The sequence below is a fragment of the Mycteria americana genome, chromosome 4 (genome assembly GCF_035582795.1).
Source record: "Mycteria americana isolate JAX WOST 10 ecotype Jacksonville Zoo and Gardens chromosome 4, USCA_MyAme_1.0, whole genome shotgun sequence".
Lineage (NCBI taxonomy): Eukaryota > Metazoa > Chordata > Aves > Ciconiiformes > Ciconiidae > Mycteria > Mycteria americana.
Genome location: NC_134368.1, coordinates 51,881,619 through 51,901,536, shown reverse-complemented (window position 1 = coordinate 51,901,536; position 19,918 = coordinate 51,881,619). Strand labels below are relative to the sequence as shown.

The 19,918-nt window shown below is 47.7% G+C and overlaps 1 protein-coding gene across 2 annotated transcripts; it reads right to left on the bottom strand.

The window, feature by feature from the left end:
- Positions 1-3,598: 3,598 nt before the first annotated feature.
- REST (RE1 silencing transcription factor) lies at positions 3,599-18,047 on the bottom strand. Of its 2 annotated transcripts, none has more exons than XM_075500543.1 (4): positions 17,958-18,047; positions 15,707-16,617; positions 10,005-10,088; positions 3,599-6,987 (listed from the first exon to the last, which is right to left on the bottom strand). In XM_075500543.1, the coding sequence occupies exons 2-4, from the start codon at positions 16,605-16,607 to the stop codon at positions 5,285-5,287; spliced, it is 2,688 nt and encodes an 895-aa protein (XP_075356658.1). In that variant the 5' UTR covers positions 16,608-16,617; positions 17,958-18,047; the 3' UTR covers positions 3,599-5,284. The 2 variants fall into 2 exon arrangements, with proteins under 2 accessions (XP_075356658.1, XP_075356657.1); XM_075500542.1 differs by lacking the exon at positions 17,958-18,047 and adding an exon at positions 17,619-17,740.
- Positions 18,048-19,918: the final 1,871 nt, after the last annotated feature.

The following is a 19,918-nucleotide window of genomic DNA, read 5'->3' as shown; positions in this document are numbered from 1 at the left end:
AGGAAGCTAAGCCATCCCCCAACTTTTGGGCATCTCGGTGCGTGGGCAGGTCCTCACGCTGGCCCGCAAGGTACCGTGTAGCCATGCACTTCTGCTCGGCTACCCAGCTCCTTAAAAAGCAACTTAGCATAAAGCAGCTTCTAAGCGTGTTTTCAGCCTAGCAGGTTTTATGCTGGTTTTCTATCAGGAAAAAACTAGCAGGTTTTCTGCCAAGGTGCAAGGAGCTAGTTAAAGATAAGGATGGCCTGACTGCAGGTTTAAAGGAAAATGGTTTCTCAGGTTGCCAACCCACGTGTGATCTCTCGTTTTGGCTAGCTTGTCCCCAGAACGCCGTCCTGGGGGTGGGGGGCAGCACAAGCTGGTGGTACAAAGGGCAGGGCCTCCTCTATCGACCCAGTTTGAAATCATTAACTCACACGGCACAGGCAAAGAGGCACACAAGTACCCAGACCCTGCCGTCTCTATGCCACGCTCTCAGAGCATCTCCCTTGCAGCCCATAGCCAGGCTCGGGTACTCCTATGCCCCGTCCTTACACCGGCTTTACCATAAACTGCATACACGCTGTCTACAAGGCTTTGAGAGGAGCAAACCAAAACCTGCCCCTTACCCAGGGAATAGCAGCCCCTGCCACCCTGCAGCCCTCCAAGGCTGTGTCCCGTGGTAGTGGTGCACCCTGCTCTTTGCTGCTTGACTAATAACTGCATGGCTCAGAAACCCAAATTCTCATTGACAAAGACCACTCTGGGGGGGCTTATGAGAAAACATGTAATCAGAGAAGACAAAAGCTCATTTCTTATGCTTCTAGAGCGTCCCAAATTGTTCAAAGCTGCAGCAGCTGCATATATAACTACCCCCACAAGTTCATCAAATGTCGTTTGCCTTGATCCCTTGGCAAGTAAGAATTGTTCTGCGTTAGCAGGAAGCGAGAATGACCAAGCCCTGTTAGCTCCCCAAATGAGACGGCACCAGAGCCCTTTGGGAATGCAGAAGGAATTGCCACCTGCATTACCTCTGAAACTCAAATTTAAAAGCTGCTGCTTCCCTCAAGTTGCATGTCTTCTCACATGGCAGGGAATATGCCTTTCATGCCCATCAGGCCTGTCCTGCCAAGTCACAAACAGGTCCAGCATCAAGTTTGAACCTCATCCGTATGCATTCATCTCCCACCTTGTGCCCTGCCCTCACTGAGGCGGGCAGAGAAATGAACACAGTATGTTGAAATGGACAAAGAACCTATTTCTGGAGCCGTTGTCCCCGTCTGCAGTCAAGTCTGCGTGTGCACGCACGTGGCATCTATGTACTGGCTCCCCCAGACCCTGCTGGCTTGAGGTCTTGAAGAGCTCTGTCAACGATGCTTGCACTGCTCCTGCCTTTAGCTACAAACGGCTTTCATAGCCATTAATAAGTGGGAGATAGAAGCTGCAAGTTCCTTAATAAAGTTTATTTAATCATAACTATGCTTAGGAAAATACACTTGAAAGGGTTAATATAATGCAATTTAGTTTAACTTTATACTACATTTTGGACAAAAGAGTTCTTATACATGTTTTAGGTAAAAACAGGATGTATGATCTGGCTTGTTTTACATCTATTACAAACGTAGAAAAGACTGTCATGCACTACAGTAGAGAGAGCATGAAAAAAAATTACCTTTGGTTTAATTCAGAGAATACAAGTATTGCACTGTAAAAGCATCAAACATGGTGCAACTAAACATCATAAACATGTTTTCATGCCAGCTTACAAAGTTTGTTAGCTAGTGTAATTTTAGAGGGGGAAAATATATGTACACATAAAACAATTCCATTAGCTATTTGGATTCTGTTAATATTGTATGCATGCCACATATCTACACAACTGACATTCAAGAAAACTCCTGAATTTAATACCTTTCAGCTACATTACATCTGTTGAAATCAATTAGATCTGTTGAAATCAATGACGTTACCATATCTTAACTGGCCTGTCAGTTGTTAAACATTCTTCTTTAAACGACTAAAGTTCCAGCCTAGATCATCAAAATCCAGAAATAGCAATTACAATACCATGGATTATTATTAATGCCTAGCTACCCACTTCTAGATCATTTTCAGGGCAGTTACTTTGAGTGTATAGATTCATACAGCAAAAGCCCAAAACACCACGTTGCTCAACCAAGGGCTGGCAGTGCAGGGGTATCAGTGTGCTAATCCTTCCAACCGCATACTGGAGGTTGAACACTCGTACAGGTATTATTGCCAAGAAACACAAAAATGCTAGCATTGGCAAAACCAACACAAAATAATTTAAGAATATTGAAAAAGACCAAAAAAAAAAAGGTGTTGTTTAAAGGGAGATACAGCAATGTAAGACCACTGTATACAGTGGGTTACCTGACCTGCACCCCCCTCAAATACTCAGTACTAGCAATGTCTAACATTTTAGTTACACATAATGCATTACATCCTTGCTGCTTTACCATAACATACTCCCAAACCTTGTTCTTAACCAAGCAGAGAATTCCAACACAGTTCTGCACCAAGATTAGGTATTTCAGGACATTGTTGATGGGTCTCAGATAGAAAGAATCAACTTTTCTTCTTCTTAATACGTTAATAATTTATTTTCAGGTTCTAATCTTGTGGTAGGAAACACTGCCGAACAGTAGCCGACTGTCGTCTTCAAAGAGTTCTTGTCAGATCAAGCATTGAAACCGTGACCACTTCACAGAAATGTGCAGCAGAGTATCTGAGAGAACCACATCTTTGTTTTTATCTCATAAACAGAGATTTAAAGTCAGTCAACACCATTATTTTCATTTAAAAACAAACCAGAACAATTATCAGGCCGGTCCACAAGTTTATTTGAACATAGCTAAAGTCCTTGAAGTCTCTCACAAGATGGCAAAGGCTCTTCGCAAGGATATGAAGGGAGCTATAAAACCTCTACACAGTACTGGAATTCCCAGCATCTGCTGACATCACTCACAAATGGTGGTAACATTTATATATAAAGGAAACACTATTATGAAGAAAAAAAATACATCTAAGACTATTACAACTGGTTGTTTAGGAAAACAATTCAACTAGGTTTATTTTCTTAATGTTTAACATAAATATAGTTGCAACTTGATCTTCAGTTGACAATGATTGTCGCAGCCAAGGTAAGGATTGAACACTATCTAAGCAAACAAAAACTCACTATACATTATACAGTTTATTTCTGCCACGAGGGATGCCTTCCCTCTCAAATCTTTGGCCTCCTATTACCAATCTCTCCCAAAAGCAGAAGCAATGTAGCATTGTTGCTCTCTATTCATTCAAGGCAGTGGGTTTGTTTGGAGGGGAAGATGCTGTGGGGAGATGCAGAGAAGAGTAGGGTTTATTCCAGAGCTTACATTGAGAGTATTTGCCATAAAGTGCTCTGACAAATACTGTCTGAACTCCTCAACTCCACTCTCCAAATAACACCTGCCTCCAAATTTGCTTCTTTGGAGCTGACAGCCAGAGAAGCTGCCCCCAACTGCTCCCACTGGAAAGGCGGCTAGTGACAGTCAGAAGAGTGCACAGGTGGGACTGGAGGGTTTTGCTTTTTCCCTGCTGGTTTGGATTTTGTTTATGTTTTGCCACTGGCTGGCTACAAGCAGTAAGTATGCAATCTCTCTCGCGTTTGTGTGTGCCAGAAATTGTATCTGTTTAGAATTAAAAACTCCTGGTATGGTATTTCTTGCATGTAGACCTGAGATGACAATCTGATCACTTACGCATTTCTCTCTGCGTGGAAGCAGGATGATTTTATTAAATGCAGCTTGAATGAATAAGGAGCAGGAATTCCTACAGTTTTTAATGCCAGGTTTGTTGCTTACCAGTTGACTTATCTTTATTTGTATTTTTGGTGTGCGAGATGTTAGATTTTGATGAACCACACTTAATATCAGTGCTACTATTTTACTTTTTTTAAGCTCATGAAGTTTGACTGCTGTCCACCACAGAAATGAAAAGAGGAGGAAAAAAAAAATAATAATCATCTGGACTTGCAGAATCTGCAGACCATTTCCATTGAGAGTGAGTATTTTCCTGTCTGGTGATCCCAAATTATAAATTAGAATTTATTAGTCTGTATGTGTATTCAAAATATCAGAAGTGGCATTTCCATGATAAAACAAATCCTATAAAATAGTGTTTTGAAATTGCATTGATATCCTTTTGCTCAAGAACTATACAATTTTAAAGCCAGTCAAAAATATATAGCCAAGCACTTCATAACTTCAGCAACTTCATGCACAACTAATAATACCCCAGGAAAACAAGAAAAATCTGCAGTAAAGAGCATCACAGAAAACTGTCACAGAAAACTGTTCCATGGTAAGCAACGAATCTGAATGTTTCCAAATTAAACAAAAAACAAAAAACTTACACAAACAAAACCAAACATGCATATATAAAGTGTACATGTACTGCACAAGCGCTATTCCTAAAGGATTAAACTGCATAGGTAAAAATCAAAAACAATGTGCAATATTTTAAGCCCTTAAAGCACAATCAAAAAAAAAAAAAAAGGCAGAAATTAAAAATAACAAACTTGCTCCCCCACAACAAAGCCAATTACATATCATAGTCATTAAGATATTAATCAAGACAGAGGTTCTCCAATCAAAAGTTGGAAGGACTACTTCCAAATTTTGGCTCACCATTCATGCTTAGGGGATCTGAAATGTATGCTCACAATTATAATTATCTTAAACAGTTATGTTCATCACTAGCCAACTTTGATTTCTTTTACAAAGTGCTCTTTTATGTAATAGAAGCTATCTTCCTGGTAGAAAAACCATCAAGTAGTTTAACACTTTGAACGTCAAGACACATCGAGAAGAACTAAAAAAAAAAGGGGAAGGGAAGAGGGGAGAGAGAGAAGGAGTTGGCTGCTAGAACAAAAAGCAACTAATGCCAATGGCTCTATAAACATCCAACTTGTGTATTGTTAGCTACAGCCTTGTTCCTAAAATTCAATTTATCAAAGAATTGCATAAGCTAATAGACTAGAAGCTTACACTGACTTTACAGGACACAGCCTCATACACCCTACCTGCCTTCTCTAATGAAAAGATCCAATAGTTAATGAGTTCACCATTACACAAAAAGTTGTCAAAAAATATTTTCAACTTAAAAAAAATCCAAACAAATCAAAAAACAAACCAATGCAGACACTAAAGCAAACCGTGCTTAAAAAAAAAAAAATCTACAATATCTGTACATAAGCTGTATAAGACCTTACAAAAGAAGATTCCCCCAACCACAGCTATTTCTACTCCTGCCCTTTTGTTGCCTTCTCAAGATAATACACATTGACTAAGTGGCGATTGAGGTGCTTGCTGTATTCACCTTCCTTTTTAAATGAGCGGTCACAAAAAATGCACACATAGTTCTCCCTGGCCACTGTGGTGTCTGCAGCTCCTTGTGACGTCTTTGGACTTGTTTCCTCTGGTACGGAGCGAGCGCCATTTAACCCCGAGTCATCGCTTCCTTCTGATATGTTGTCACTTATGTCGCTGCCTTCGTGGCTGTGGATGCCCTCATCCTCATCCATTTCCTGAGATTCATTCACTGCTGTGTTATCCGGAGATGATAAGGCCAGAGCAACTTTAGGGCTTTGCGTACACCCTTCTGGGGGTGCAGGTGCCGGCACAGCATCTCCTGTTGGCTCTGTCGCTGGCAGGCACGTCTTAGTCAGGTCCATCGGGTCTGAGTCACTCACAGTTTCTGCCACGCAGGTTTCCTCTGGCTCCTTCTCAGGTGCCAGATCTGGTACCACATCCATGGGCACGTCAAAGCTTTCTTCAGAAGACACTGCAGGGGAAGATTCCTCAAGACAAGTGTCCTGCCCTCTGTCCGCCTTTCTCTCCTCCTCTTTTTCACCAACAGTGTCTTCACTCTCTCCTGCTGCAGCAGGCATTTCTTGGTCCTCTAACTCAGCTTCTGTGTTTGCATCTTGAGCTGGCAGACAAAGCTGCCCTGGGTCTTGTATACAGTTTCCTTTGGGATCGGTGCTCTCCCCCTTGAGAGCATGGCCACCACTGCTGTTTAATGCCGCTGTGTCAGTGGGATCTTGCTCCTTCTGGTTGCTGACCTCAGTGTCAGGCTTCACACATCCATCCTCTTCTGCGATAGGACACTCATCTGGCATCTCCTCATCCTCGATCTTCTCCTGATCAAGTTTACTGCTTTTCTTACTGTGCTTATTTTTCAGAACTTTCTTTTTTCTGTTTTTCTTGAGGCAAGAATTTTGCTTTTTAGGCTCCTCCTCTGGTACAACATCACTGTTTTGAGCTTCCTGGCAGTCTCTGGGTTTAGTTTCCACTTTCTTTTTCTTTTTTGTTACTGCTGAGGTATCGTTTGCAGGCTCTTGCTTTGAGGAAGTTACTTCAGTCTCTGCCTTTCTTTTGATCTTCTTTGGTTTACATGTTTTCTCAGTATTTTTCTCAGTTTTAATATCCACCTCCTTGTTTTCTGAAGCCGATTTCCGACTTCTGGTTGTCACCTGGCCTGCAGAAACATTGCTCATAGGCTTCTTTTCCTTTGCCAAATTATCTTTTTTCTCCACTTTCACAGTTTTCTCAGTTTTCTTTGCAGCTGAATCCCCTTTCGTTTGTTCCTTCTCCGCTTTGTCATTAATGGTCTCAGAAAAGTCAGCTTCGCTCTTTTTAGTCCGTAGCTTCACCTTTGAAACATCCATGGTGATGTCAGAACAATCAGGATGCCTGGATTTGATGTGATACTGCAGGTTACATTTTTTAGATGCTGCGTAATCACAAACAGGACAGAGAAACTGGCGCGGATTGACGTGGAGCTCAACGTGCTTTTTGAAATTGCTGCGGTCAGCTGTTTTGTAGTCACAGTGTGGGCAAGTCAGAGGCTTCGGCCCATTGTGAACCTGCCTTGCATGACGAGTTACTTCATGCTGGTTTGAGGCCACATAGCTGCACTGATCACATTTGAATGGCTTCTCACCTAAGGAAGGAAGGGCGGAAGGTAATGATGGTGATTATTAAGCATGGGGAGGGGGGGCGGGGAATCACTTCCCACTAATACAGATACAGAAATATAAAACTCAAAAAGAAAAAAAAATATCCATGCGCCTTTAAAATTAAGTAAAGTCAACATAAGAAATCCACAGGTCACAAACACATTCACAAGACACCAAGAACAAAATACAAAAAAAGAGAGAAGGGGCAAGGGTTGGGAGGAAGGGGATCCAAAACCAAACAAGCAGTAACAACGTCACAGGTTCTGGCTATGCATACATACCGGCAGAGATCTCTCTACAGTAATATTAGCAAATGGAATCCATACCCAACTGGTCCATTGAATGCATTGTAGAAAAATGGAAATGTAACATTTGATGAATAGCAGTTTCACACAAACGTTTCAAAAAAGTCCAACTTTACACAGATTTAGCATACTTCATGTTCGCATTGAAAAGGAAATGAGGGAAAAGAAGCCAGCAAAACCCAAAGCATGTGGAAGAGACACACTGCTCAGATGATCTTTACCTCTGATAATTCAGTTCACTGTTATGGTGTCTCAAAACACATGACGTACTGGCTGCAGGCTACTCGTGGCAAGCCAACCATGTGCAGTCCCAAGCCACCATGTTACTACTGAAATCTGGATTTACAGTTTTGCAATGACTCTTGCAGAAGTGTTCCTGAAATGTTCTGCTTAGTGCATGCTGCTGCAGCAGAAGTGGCTTTCCACTTACACATCAAAGCAAATAGGAAAAACACTTCTAGTGCAACAACTCAAGTCCAGAAATACTTTGAGAACATCTGTGCATGTGCAAATTCAGCTGAGGAATTTGGGATGCTCCTGAGCTCTGAACCAGCATCTCAAAACTGACCTGCAGAACTAATGCATGACACTTCCTCAGTATGTTGAAAATACACTCCCACCCCTTCTGCTCATGGTACAATAGTACTTCTCCCACCCCTACAACTTACTGCCCTGACACTGCCCATACTCATGCTGCTCCTCTGCAGCACGACTCAGGAGACCAGAACAGCCTGCAGTGAAGATGAAGTCACTGTGACTGTGGTGTCTGTTTGCGTGTTAGCCACATGGCTGATCAGCATCTCTTTATTATTTAAAGAAGGGTTACTTTGATTCCCTACCATCTTCAGCCTATCTTCTTTCCTTCCCTCCTTTTTCCTCCCACTTCCTGGTGACATTTTCCACAAGTTTAAGCTTGATGTGCTTCACTGCTCATCCTTCTCGCAAGTATGGCCCTTCATCGCCTACACTTCAAGGAACAGTTCCATGTTACACAGAGTGAGGACAAGAACAGCCTCGCTCTTACATACACATGAACAAGCTCTTTTAACTGCACAGAGTGCTCAGAGGTAGCTGCAACAGGGTAACTCAAAGGTTGTATGTGAAGACTTTGTGCCCATCACCTCTGCTAAATCCAGGGATTTTGTCGCACAAGAGGAAAGGGTATGTACCAAGATGGCTAAGAATACAGCTGTGAAGTAGGCTCCAAACCACTGTCATTCACAGCCTGACATTTGAAGACAGCTCTGGCACCAGTTTGCCTTAAAAGCCATCCTGTGAACTGCAGGAGTCCAGAAATTGCCACAGAAAAGGTTCAGCTGCCTGGGCAATGCAGCAAGACATGCAATAGAAGTTATGAGAGCTATTAATAAAACACCCCTGATAGCAAGAGTCCCATGTGCACTCCCACTTCCGTCAGCAGAGCTCACACCCCGCCTCCCAGACCTTTGAGTCAAGAACCAAGGGCAGATCCCACTCCTCATCTCCTTCGGATTTGAGACTTCTTTGCACGGACAAGGGGAGAATAAGATGTTCATGAAATAGTTTCCAGGCTCAGTATTGACCAAACCATTTGCGAATTCACATTGAGCCCAGAGGTTCAGTCAAAAATGATTTTTGTTTCTGGAAGCAGAACACTTCATTCACAAAATTCTCAAACCAAAATACTGGCATGTCATTCTAAATCTAGCTATTTTTAATGGGTCCAACCCTCCTGTGCACAACAGTTAAAACTGCCTGCCTTCTGGTTTCAATTAAAAGCCTCATCTATCGAAATTGAAATAATTACTGTTCAGGAGACTTTCACTACTGTTGGCTAGGATTAGGAATTCACCTAGGTCTGGTTAATTCAGATATTAGCAAACCAAAAGCACGGGCTGAGATCTACCTGAACTCCCCTACGAGGGCCACAAAGGACAACTGTGCTTGTCTAGCATGCCTATGCTGTTACAACTCAAAAATGCTATTGATTCATTCAAAAAGAGATTTGCAAGAGAGTGAGAGCAGACGTTTGTAACATCACAGCTTACGACCAGTAATGGGAACTAAGGCTACTGAAAATTGCTAATTTGGCTTTTAGTGCCACAAGACTGAGTCACTTGTGAACACCCTCCGAGTTTGTTTTTTTCTCCTCTGTGTCTCCTTGCCATAAGCAGACACTATTTTACATCTTTCTGTAATACTAAGCAAAAGCTAAGGGTTCCCTCAGAACCCCTGGATGAGATGAAATCGCAGACATCACAGAGGAGTCTCTCAGCTGCTCAAAATTTTCCCAGCTTCATTGATTTGAACTGAGTTATGGTAGCAAACAGAAGACGAGAATCTGCTCCTATATCATCACAATGTTGTATTTGCTACTAGATTACTAGGACTACTAGAGCAGCCCTATGAACCTCAGAACACACCTTGGAAAGTAAAAGGGAAAGAAAAAGATATATTCCCCTGTTATCACTTTTATTAATGACACTTAGCATTTCCTTAGCAGGTAAAGATAACCTTCCCTGTTAAAACAGGGGCTAAAGCTCAGGCCATACTGGATGACATCTCACACAGTACTGGGCAGCCTGCTCTAGGTGGCCCTGCTTGATCAGGGGGGCTGAACCAGATGACCTTCAGAGGTCCCCTCCAACTTCAACCATGCTGTGATTCTGTGAACCACCCGCTTTTCCTGAGTCACGCTGCTGCCGCCCCTTACCAACCTGAGTGGGTGCGCATGTGCCTGGTTAAATGGGTCTTCTGAGAGCTGGAATAAGGACACATAGTACATTGATAGGGTCGCTCTCCTGCAAAAACAAACAGCAAATTAGTTACTGAAATACAGCTGATTCCCAAACTTGGCTACCGAGCCATACATGCGATGCTGTCACAGATCCCCAAGTTGTATTTGAGGGCACATTATCTCTCAGCAAAAGGCCACAGTGAGAAGCATATGCCCGAGCTGGACCAGTGCAACGTGTCATGCCTTATGAATGAGGGTAGCGAAAGGGCAGAATATGAGAGAGGCACATCCTCATGTCCATCTGGGGTCGGACGGTAACCTCAGGCAACAGGTGATGAGGACAGCCACCTTTAGGAAGCCCTAAGCCACCAGAGCAGAGTTTCCTACAGTACTTTCTCCCAGCACTCAGAAGATGCACAAAAGATACAGACCCTGTAAGAAACCAGGTATGTTTCTGCTTCACGTAACACCTTACCTGAAACCTCCGTATTTAATTTGGATTAAGATGGGGAGCAACCATCCATTCAGCACGGACCTGCATTTGCCAGAACACAAGCGCAGATAGAGACTGGGTCTCTACTTCCAACATTTTATTGGCAGAGTGAAATTAGCTTGGAGCATGGAAAAGCATGATGCCCTGCTCAGTGAAACTGTGCTGCTAGTAAAAGCTCAAGTGTAGCAGCAACATTTCTTTTGAAGACTCAAATCTCTCTGCCTGCAGAGTTAATGTTTCTGGAGAACTAATGGAAACTAACCTGTCATAAATTAGGTCTCCACAAGGGACAGTTAGCTTGTGTAACTATCAGTACGATACTCGAAAATCCTTTTCAAGTGAAGACAAGCCCCAAATAAAGGCAGACAGTTTTAGAATTAACATCTGTTAGGCAGGTCCAGATAAGTACCAGGAGTGTTTGCTCCAAACTGCTAGCACAGCCGAGAGCTCTAGGCTGCCTTGTCTCCACTACAAGTTGTAAAAACACTTTTTAGTCTAGGGTGGATACCCCCAACAGAAAAGGGGAGTGAAGCTGGGAAGGGAAAAGTAGTATTTATTACTCAGTTTTAATATTTATTCAAGCCATGGTCAGAATTACACTACAGCATTTTGCTACATCAGTTGAAGCACACAACCACCGTGCTCTCCAAATCACTGAGATCCGGACATCAGCAAAAGCCCTGCATACAGGCTATTTGTCCACTTTCAGAGGCACAGTTCTATCTGCAGCAGCAAAGACCTTCATCTGCCAGTGTGTGATGTGAGGCTCCAGTGCAGGCCTTTGCCAAAATAGCAGTAGAAGCGGTCTTTGTAATGCAGACTAATCCCACATTTCTTCCTCCCATCAAACACTTAGACTATCATTCTTGATTAGATCAGCAGTTTAAAGGTAAATTCACCCTACCCCATACCCCCCTTTCCAGTTAAAACAAGGTAGGAGGTTGGTGCAATACACACAGTAAGATTAAGTCATGTACAGGGGAGGGGTAGGCCTTTTGTTATAAAGAAATGGTTTTGTTTTTAAATGACTCCTTACAATCTGAAAATATGTGGCCAAAGGTCCTGGAATATTCAGTCATGTCTTCTTCCCATTACCTGAAATTTCATATCTTTAAAGTTACCTACAACGTTAGGAATGTGGAAAAGGCTTTCTTTCAGGTATTTTTATATAGGGCACAGCAACAAAACGTACTAGATTTAAAGTACGATGAATGCAACTAGTTTAAAATGTGTTATTGCCACTTGAGAATTAAATGCCTGACTACATTGTAAGGGTTCTTTTATAAAATGCTATTCCCCAAAGGATTTTTATTGTAATTTTACAGGCTCATTACATGCAAACAAGCCACCAAAAAAACCTCTCCACAAGACACTTAAAGAATAAGCACCGACCTAGCAAAAGCTTAAGCAGGCACTTAACTCTATGCAAATGAACAGGCAGACCAACATCAGTGAGCATCAGAGAGTTTAAGATCATCTCATTATAAAGCTTTTCTTGTAGTGCTATTAAAAGTTCTGTCTGCTTGAAAGGAAACTGCTTCCATCAAATTTCCAACACGGTAGCAAGCAAGAAAGATCCCCTATGACAACCAAAATTAAAAAAAAATGACAGCCCAAAGCCAGGCACTGAACAATGGGACTGCCTGAAGTGGATGTCTTATTTATATAGCCCTGCAGATGATTTTCAATTAAGTTTTCTAGAAATTGCTTCTAACAAGTAAAATGGAAAAAATTGAGAACAATGCTGTACTGTCTTGCACGTAGTAAAGTTCCAGGATCAGCAGTGTGGGTAGCTGATGGGACAAATCAAGTCAAAACTTGGTCTAACATGTCTAATGAGAACAAACGAGTCCAGGTAGGTCTGTCCCTGACACAAAGGGTCCCTTCTGCTCCATCAGCAAAGGAAGGGACAGCCCTGAACATCTCCAGCCACCCCCTCCTGGGCAGCAGACAGGCTCTTCCAGATGTAGCTCTCCCAGCTGACAAGCTTATGGCCATCTGCAGAGTCCTTAAACCACCCCTCTGCCCAAGGGCCCCCATATTTGTCAGCAGCCTGCCACACAAGCACTGTCACAAGCTGCAAGGTATCTTCCAGTACAGGGCGGGTTCATGGACACCTGCTTTCCAACACGGACGCAAGCAACAGGCAAGCAGATAACCTCTGCCAGCCTTCCCACGGTCCCCAAACGTGCCGAGGACAGGTATTTCTCCCACCATGCAAGGTACTTGCAGGCAGCCCCCTTCCCTGCTCCTGGCCATGTGCTCTGGCATTTGTTTGTGTCCTTAGTAAGTCGATTCAGATCACTAACCTGCAGAAAACCAATCTGGGGAAGAGGAATGGAATATTTTACTGCCATTTTAGTGAGCTGAATCAACCAGTCCCAGCATACAGGGAGAAAACTGAGAGTGCCTTTCTCTAGCAGCAGCAGCAGCAGCAGCAGACCATTTGATCCCGTGAAACTGCACTCTGTACAGAGTCAGTGTTTCAGAAAACTGGATGGCTCAGACACAGCAGAATCCAATTATCTGCAAGGAGGCACTTTCCCACACAGAAAAAAGCAGGTGAAATACAAAAAACAGGAGAGAGAAAAAAGTACCTATCCAAAATTATTTAACCTACTAGCAATCAGGAAACTAAAGAAACAAACAATTCCAACTTTCTTCTTAATATTCTGAACCCATAAAATAGGAAGAAAATGCAGTATCTATGTATCCCTCTCATCCTGTTTCCAACAAATATTTTTCTTAAAGTTTTAAATGAAAACTATAATGCAAAGATATTTTAGTATTGTTCAGACAGTTTTTATTAAATTCAGTACTGTTATGTTAACAGTCTGCAAACACTTTTGACTATAAAATATCTGTGGGTGTTTTTTCTGGGGTTTTTTGGGGGTTGTTTGTTTGTTTGGGGGTTTTTTGTGCATTGTGGTTTGGTTTTTTTGTTTTTTTTTTTTTTTTTTTTTTTAAGGCAATTGCTTACACATTAATACCAGCAGAAACTTTTAGCCTGGTGTATAAATATACCTGCCAGTAGCTTATTCATTCTTCTAATACCCTTCAGCTTTAACACTCTCCCTCACAAAATCAATGTTACTGGAAACAAGGCACATTCCTAAATGAGTCTACTAACATGTTTGAAAGATTTTTATCAAGTGAGAACCGGCTGAAAGATCTTAACTTTTAGGTAAGAGCTAGCCAAGAAACAACTACCAAGGTGGACTAAAAAATACTGAAATCACAATAATAATCACTCATTTCAGCTTAACTAAAATAATGAAAAGATATGGCAAACAAAAGAACCAGAAACCTTGATTGCACCACTATTTTTAAAGGCGAAAAGAGGAACTGGACAATATCCTACATAGTTTAACATGCTTGTGGTTTTGGGTTTTTTTTTATTTTTAATACAGTTCACTGGTAAATTGGTCAAATGCAGCGATAACAGAGCGCTTCCTCAGCAAACATGCTTTCATGGTTAGTTCCTGTAAAACTCAACAAGAGCTTTCAGAGATCAGAGGAGGGACCTAATGTCATGTACAAACACAAGCAGGGATGAATTTAAAGTCGAGACAAATGTAAAACAGGCAGGCACCACAGCATGGGCTCACATTTGGCCATGAGTTCCCTGGATGATTTATTTAGTTTTCTCCTATTATTTTGCCATTTTTACCTGGTCTCTTTCCCGTTACCTCCCACAATACACACAAAGAAAACAAACTGGAGGATAAACCACACCATTTTCCTAACACCTCTCACAATAATCTTTGTTTACTTGTTTAGAAAAAATATTTAGACAGGACTGATTTTTAAACTGATGGTATCCTCTAAATAACAGCACGTGGCTATTGTTAGGAGAAGAATATGTCTTACTGTACTAAAACTCCCAGCAGACCCTCCCAACCCCGTCAAAGCAGATACTAAAGCATGCTGACGAACACAAACTTCTGCACACTTGAGCTCAAGCCCAGCCCCGAGGCCGCCCGAGTCCAGCCCTCCCCTTCCAGACAGCTGCAGACAACTGAACTGAAGCCTCCAAACCATTCATGTCACTGCTGTGACAAAACATGACTTCAAAGGAGAAATTCCCCAGTGTTTTGCTCAGCTGGCACAGCCTACAATAAAGGGGAACCGAGTCAGGTCAGCACGCTAGAAGATGGTTAGCAAGTCTGCCCTCTCCTCAGAAAGCCTTGACAAGGTGGAAATAAAAGCTTCTGAGGAAGGTCTGAACTGCCCTCATGCTTCCACAAAAGGGATCAGGAGGCAAAGCAACTGTACCCCACTGCCCAAAGAGGTGGCTACAAGGTCCCCTCCTAGAAGGGAGTCTCAAGTTTGGCCACGCTTCAGGACTCCCATGTGAGAGGCTGGCTAGGCTCTCTGATACAAATCTATGTATTTCCCAAATCACCTGTGGCCCCAGCTCACAGGACAGCAGCATCACTGAAGGTCCTCTGATTTCACTGGTGTAAACCAGAGTAGAAAGGAGCCTCACGCTTTTCCTTGAGATTACCAACCGATGTTAGGAGAAGACAGGAAATCAGGCCGAAGACTCCCTCGAGGGCTTCCTATAGGCCAACAGAAGTATGTGTCTACCTCTGCCTACTGCAGTGATGCAGACCTTAGAAAAAACGAGGCTCCTGTACATTAAGAGGAATTCATTCACTGGGAACACTACTCAACCCTTATTCTGACTTTGTAGATGCCGGAGGGCTCCTTTGCATGTGTGTATCAGCTCTTTCTTCTCTGTAATTACAGCTTGGTCAAGTTTCAGCTCAGTTTGAAGGTACCATTTTCAAAACTGCCTATGTGATTTAGGCACCTTTTGTCAACCTGCTTGTTTTGTTTTTACAGTACATCAGGCTTTCATGTTGCAGACCCTGACAATCATCACCAGCACACTTTGTCATGCCCTCTTCAAAAAATCGGCTTAAAATTACTAAACAGGGTGCTCTTCATCTCCTCTTGGGCCCCTGACATTGAGAGATTTTCTCAGTCCTCTAGGACTGCAGACTGGAGCTCAAACCAAATCCACACTTCCATGAGGCTATAACCTGCTAGCACCAAGAGGAGAGAGCACAGAGCTTTATCGGGGTGGAACAAAGTTTGCAAATAGAAGACTCTCGGCTTGCTTCATTCATCACAGTTTCTCAGTACTCTTACCACGCTAAAATCAAAAGAGATGAAAGACTTACCTGTGTGAGTTCGAATATGTTGAATATAATTGTTCTTCCTGTCTGAAAAATAGGAGCATTGTGAGCAGGTATACACTTTCCTGGGAAAATGATTTCTTAGGTGTTTCTTCCAGTGATATTCACTGACGGTAGTATAAGTGCATATGGTACACTTGTAGACTCTCTCATTTTCCCCTGCTTTGTTGTGGTGCTTCAAGTGAGCCAGATAGTGATCATATCTGTTAGTGTTATAGCCACAACGATCACAACGGATTGGGCCCTTAGAGAAATCCACCTCTTCTGCAGTGCAAGAATCAGACTCCTTCACCTGGGCTTGCTTTTCTGCATTTTCTTCCACAAAGAATTTCTTAGCACTGTGAACCCTGATATGATGCACAAACTCCTCTTCAGACTCGGCCTCGTACTGGCAAGGCTTACAACGGAACGGCTTGCTCTTTAAGCTCTTACACTTGTCCTCTGCGCTTTCTGGAGTACCCGGCGCTTCCAATGAGACATCTTTGTCCACACTGGGAGTCTTAGGAGGGGGGCAAGCAGCTGGACCTTGGGTTTCTACACTAGGAACTTCAAGAGAGCTTAATTCCACATTTTCAGGTGCCTCGCGGTCACTCTCCGCAGCCTGGGTATCTTCCATACCCTCTCCATCGCTGTCTGAGAAGTTGCTGTCCCCCACCGTTGTCAGTTCTGCCATTTGTCTCTCTTCTCCAACCAGGTAATCGCAGCAGTTGCCATTGACTTCTCCTGTCAAGGCCACGTTTGCCAACATAATAAGCTGAGGAGCTGCCAGCTCAGCTTTAGAAAGGTCGTGTAAGTCATACATGTCATTGGACAATGCCATACCGATATTAGCACTGCCGGGAAAGAGGCTGTTCCCACTCGACTGTCCCAGCACTTGGGTTGCCATGGCAGTGATTCTGTTGCAAGAGAAAAGGAACACCTGTAAGCACCCGAGTCGCGGAAAGGCCGCCTCTGCTTTGTAATGTCCCTGCAGCCCTCCAGGTAACACCACAACCTCAAACCTCTTCGCTGAGGCACCGGGGCAGCGGGAGGCAGAACCCGGGGTGCGACGCTTCCCCGCTACCACAGACCACGCTCGGCCCCGGGGGGCGGCGGGGGTCCCGTTCCTCTCCCGAAAGGGCTGTTTGGTTCCGCCCTACGTGTGGCGCAGGATCCCACCGTGTGGAGGCCGGCCGGGGGGCACTGACGGCAGGGTCCCACGTCCCTGGTCCCGCAGGGCCCAGGCAGGGCGCCGGGCCGGGCAGTTTCGCAGCGCGGCCCGCTCCCACGGGGGCCGCGGGGACCCACCAGCTCCCGCGAGGCCCGCCATGTCAGACACCGGGGGCGGCGCAGGCGCCCGCGGGTGGGTGCTGAGGCCCACGCGCCCCGCCGAGGGCCCCCGCCCGGCTGCCGGCCGCCCGGGGGACCCCGCCGGGCCCAAGGCCGCCAACAAAAGGGGGCGGCCCGGCCCGGCCGCCGCCGCCACCCCCCCCCCCCCCCCCCAGCGGCCCGGCGCGGCCCGGCGCACATCCGCCGCGGGAGGCGGGGGAGGCGGCCGGGGGAGCCGGGCCGGGCCGTGCCCCCGCCGCCGCCGCCGCCGCCCTCCCTCCCTGCCAGGCATGCGGCCATTTTCTGCCTGCCCACACAAAGCGGCCCTCCCCGCGCCGCCCGCCGCCGCCCCCGGCCCGCCCGCCGCCGCCGCCGCCGCCGGGGGCCCTGGCCGGGCACGGCCGCCCCGCCGCTCCCCCTGCCGCCGGCCCGCGGGGACGGGAGACGAGGCGAGGGCTCGGCTTCCTCCTCCCCCCCGCGGCGGGCAAGGCAAGGCAAGGCAGGGCAGGGCAGGGCAGCGGCCCCGGTGCGGGGCCGCGGGGTGGGGGAAACGGCTCGGTACCGGCAAGGTCACGGCGGCCGCGCCCACCCGGTGCCCGGCGGCGGGAGGGCGAGCGGCGCCCCGGGCCTCCGCCCGGGCCCGCGGCCTGGGGCCCGGCCCGGCCCGGCCGGCGGCGGCATCGCCTTCCGGCGGCGGCGAGGCCCGGCGAGCGCCCCCGCGGCCGGCGCGGCGCAGGCGGCGGCCGCGGCTCCTTAGCCGTGGTGCTGATCCCCCCGCGGCCCGGCCCGCCCCGCCGGGCCCGGCCGCCCCCGCCCGCCCGCCGGCCGCAGATCAGCCCTGGACAGCGCCTCTCGCCCGGCCCGGCCCGGCCCGGCCCGGCTCCCCCCTCCCGCGGGCCCGGGCCCCGCCGGGCCCCGCCGCACTCACCGGCGGCGCGGGGCCGCCCGGCCGCGCGGCTGCTGCGGGGCGCGGGGCCGGGCGCGCGCGAGGCGGGGAGGCGCTGCTGGCGGCGGCGGCGCGGCGGGAGGCGCCGCGCATTCCAGCACACAGCGCGCAGCGGCGGCGCCGCCCCGCCCCGCCCGCCCCCACCGGCGCCGCGCGCCCCGCCCCGCCCCGCCCCGCCCCCGGCCGCCGCCGCGATCGCGAGGGGGCGGGGCGGGCGGCGGGAGGGGCCGCGGCCGGTGGGGTGAGCCGGGAGCGGGGCGGGGGAAAGGGGGCCGCGGCAGCGGGCGGGGCGAGGGCTCACACGGGGGAGGGGGCCCGGCAGGGCGGGGCCCCCCGGCGGGGGCGGCCGCGGCCTCCGCCCGAGGAGGAGGTTCGTGCCCGGGAGCGCAGCCCGCGGCCGGGGGGCTCCTGCGCGCCCGGCGCCGCCGCCGCCGTGCTGCCCTTTGTCCCGCCGAGGGAGGATGCGGCCCCGGCGACCCGCGCCACGGTGCTGGCCGCGGCGTCGCCTTCGGCGCGCTCTGCCGCGGCACCGACCGGGCAGCTCGGCGTTAGCCGAAGCGCCCGTAGACCGCGAGGCGCCTGGCGGAGCCGCGGGACCCCAGACCTCCGTCGCGGTTCCTCTTTGTCCCAAAACGAGGGAAGAGCCCCGGCCCGCTGCCCTTGCAGCGCCTGGCCCTGCGCTCGCTTGCTGTGGCTGCGGCAGGTCCCTCGAGCAGCGGCCGGTGCCGGTCGGGCCGACGATACGTTCCCGTCCTAAATGAGGAACCCAGGCTTCCCAGGGGTTCTTTCTTCTCGTGGCCCTTCGACGTTAGTATCCGAAAAGTCACCTTGGGCCTGGAATTCTGCGGGCCGAGGCGATGCGTAAATCGCGAACCTTTCGGCGGGAGCCGGGTACCGAAAGAGCCGACATCACCGGGGGCTGCGAAAATCCCTCTCCTTGCTTCCTGGGGCCGACTTCACGGCCTGCTTTGCTGCGCCGCTGGCGGCGGGCGCAGAGACGGGGGCAGCCTCCCCGGCTGGCAAAGCGGAAACTTCTCCGAAGCCGGGGAAAGCAAATGGGCTTTTTCCTAGATGCAAAAATAAGCAGAGAATTAAAACTACGTCGGGAATTGTTGAAGGAGCGTAAAGATGTTTTGTCGGATGTTTAAATGGGGTACCTAACAAGCATCCCTGGTCCGTTCCTGCTTAGTCTGTATCCCGACAGGAATTTCAGCTCAGCTGAGCCCGGTTGGTGCCGATGCTCCTGGGCTGCATTTCCAGTTGTGGAAAATTTTGAAGCTTCTCCCCCTGATGGCTGAGGGATTTCATACGGCGTTTTCCTCCCTGGGCTTTGAAAGCTGGTTTTTTCCTCACCGTCGTCAGTAGAGGCTCTGATCGAACCAGTCCCCCGAAGGCTTTAAAGCAGGGTAGAGGAGTTCAGCTGCCAAGCAACTGCACAGCATCTGATTTAACTGAACCGTACAGGTGCTGGGGTCAGGTCAGGCTGCGAGTACCGGGCGGCGGGGTGCAGACCACAGCCTGCTAACTCCTGCAGAAGCGCTGGTATCTGTGTTTTTCAGAATCCGAGCCCTCATAATTACTTAAATCGATATTTAGACAAACACCGAGAGTTTAGGACTCGCCCCAAAGTGTGATGAATACACGTGCGGATGGAGAGTAATAAGCTTCCCGGCCCGCGCAGCAGAGGTTCGGGGTGTGTGCCGGACGCGCCTTGCCACCCTCCTTGCCAATGCGCCTGCGACAGGCACGCGCCGTTACCCTTCGGTTTAACACACCGCCACGGTTCGGTCACGAGTCAGCTCTTCGAGTCTTTTTTTCAGTGTCTGACGAAGACCCGTGCTGCTTTGGGTTTTATGCCGGAGGGTTTCTTTTTCAGGAGAATGTAGAAGTGGACTCTTCTACCACTTTAGTGCTTTTTTAAGGGCGACGTTGCACTTCCAGCT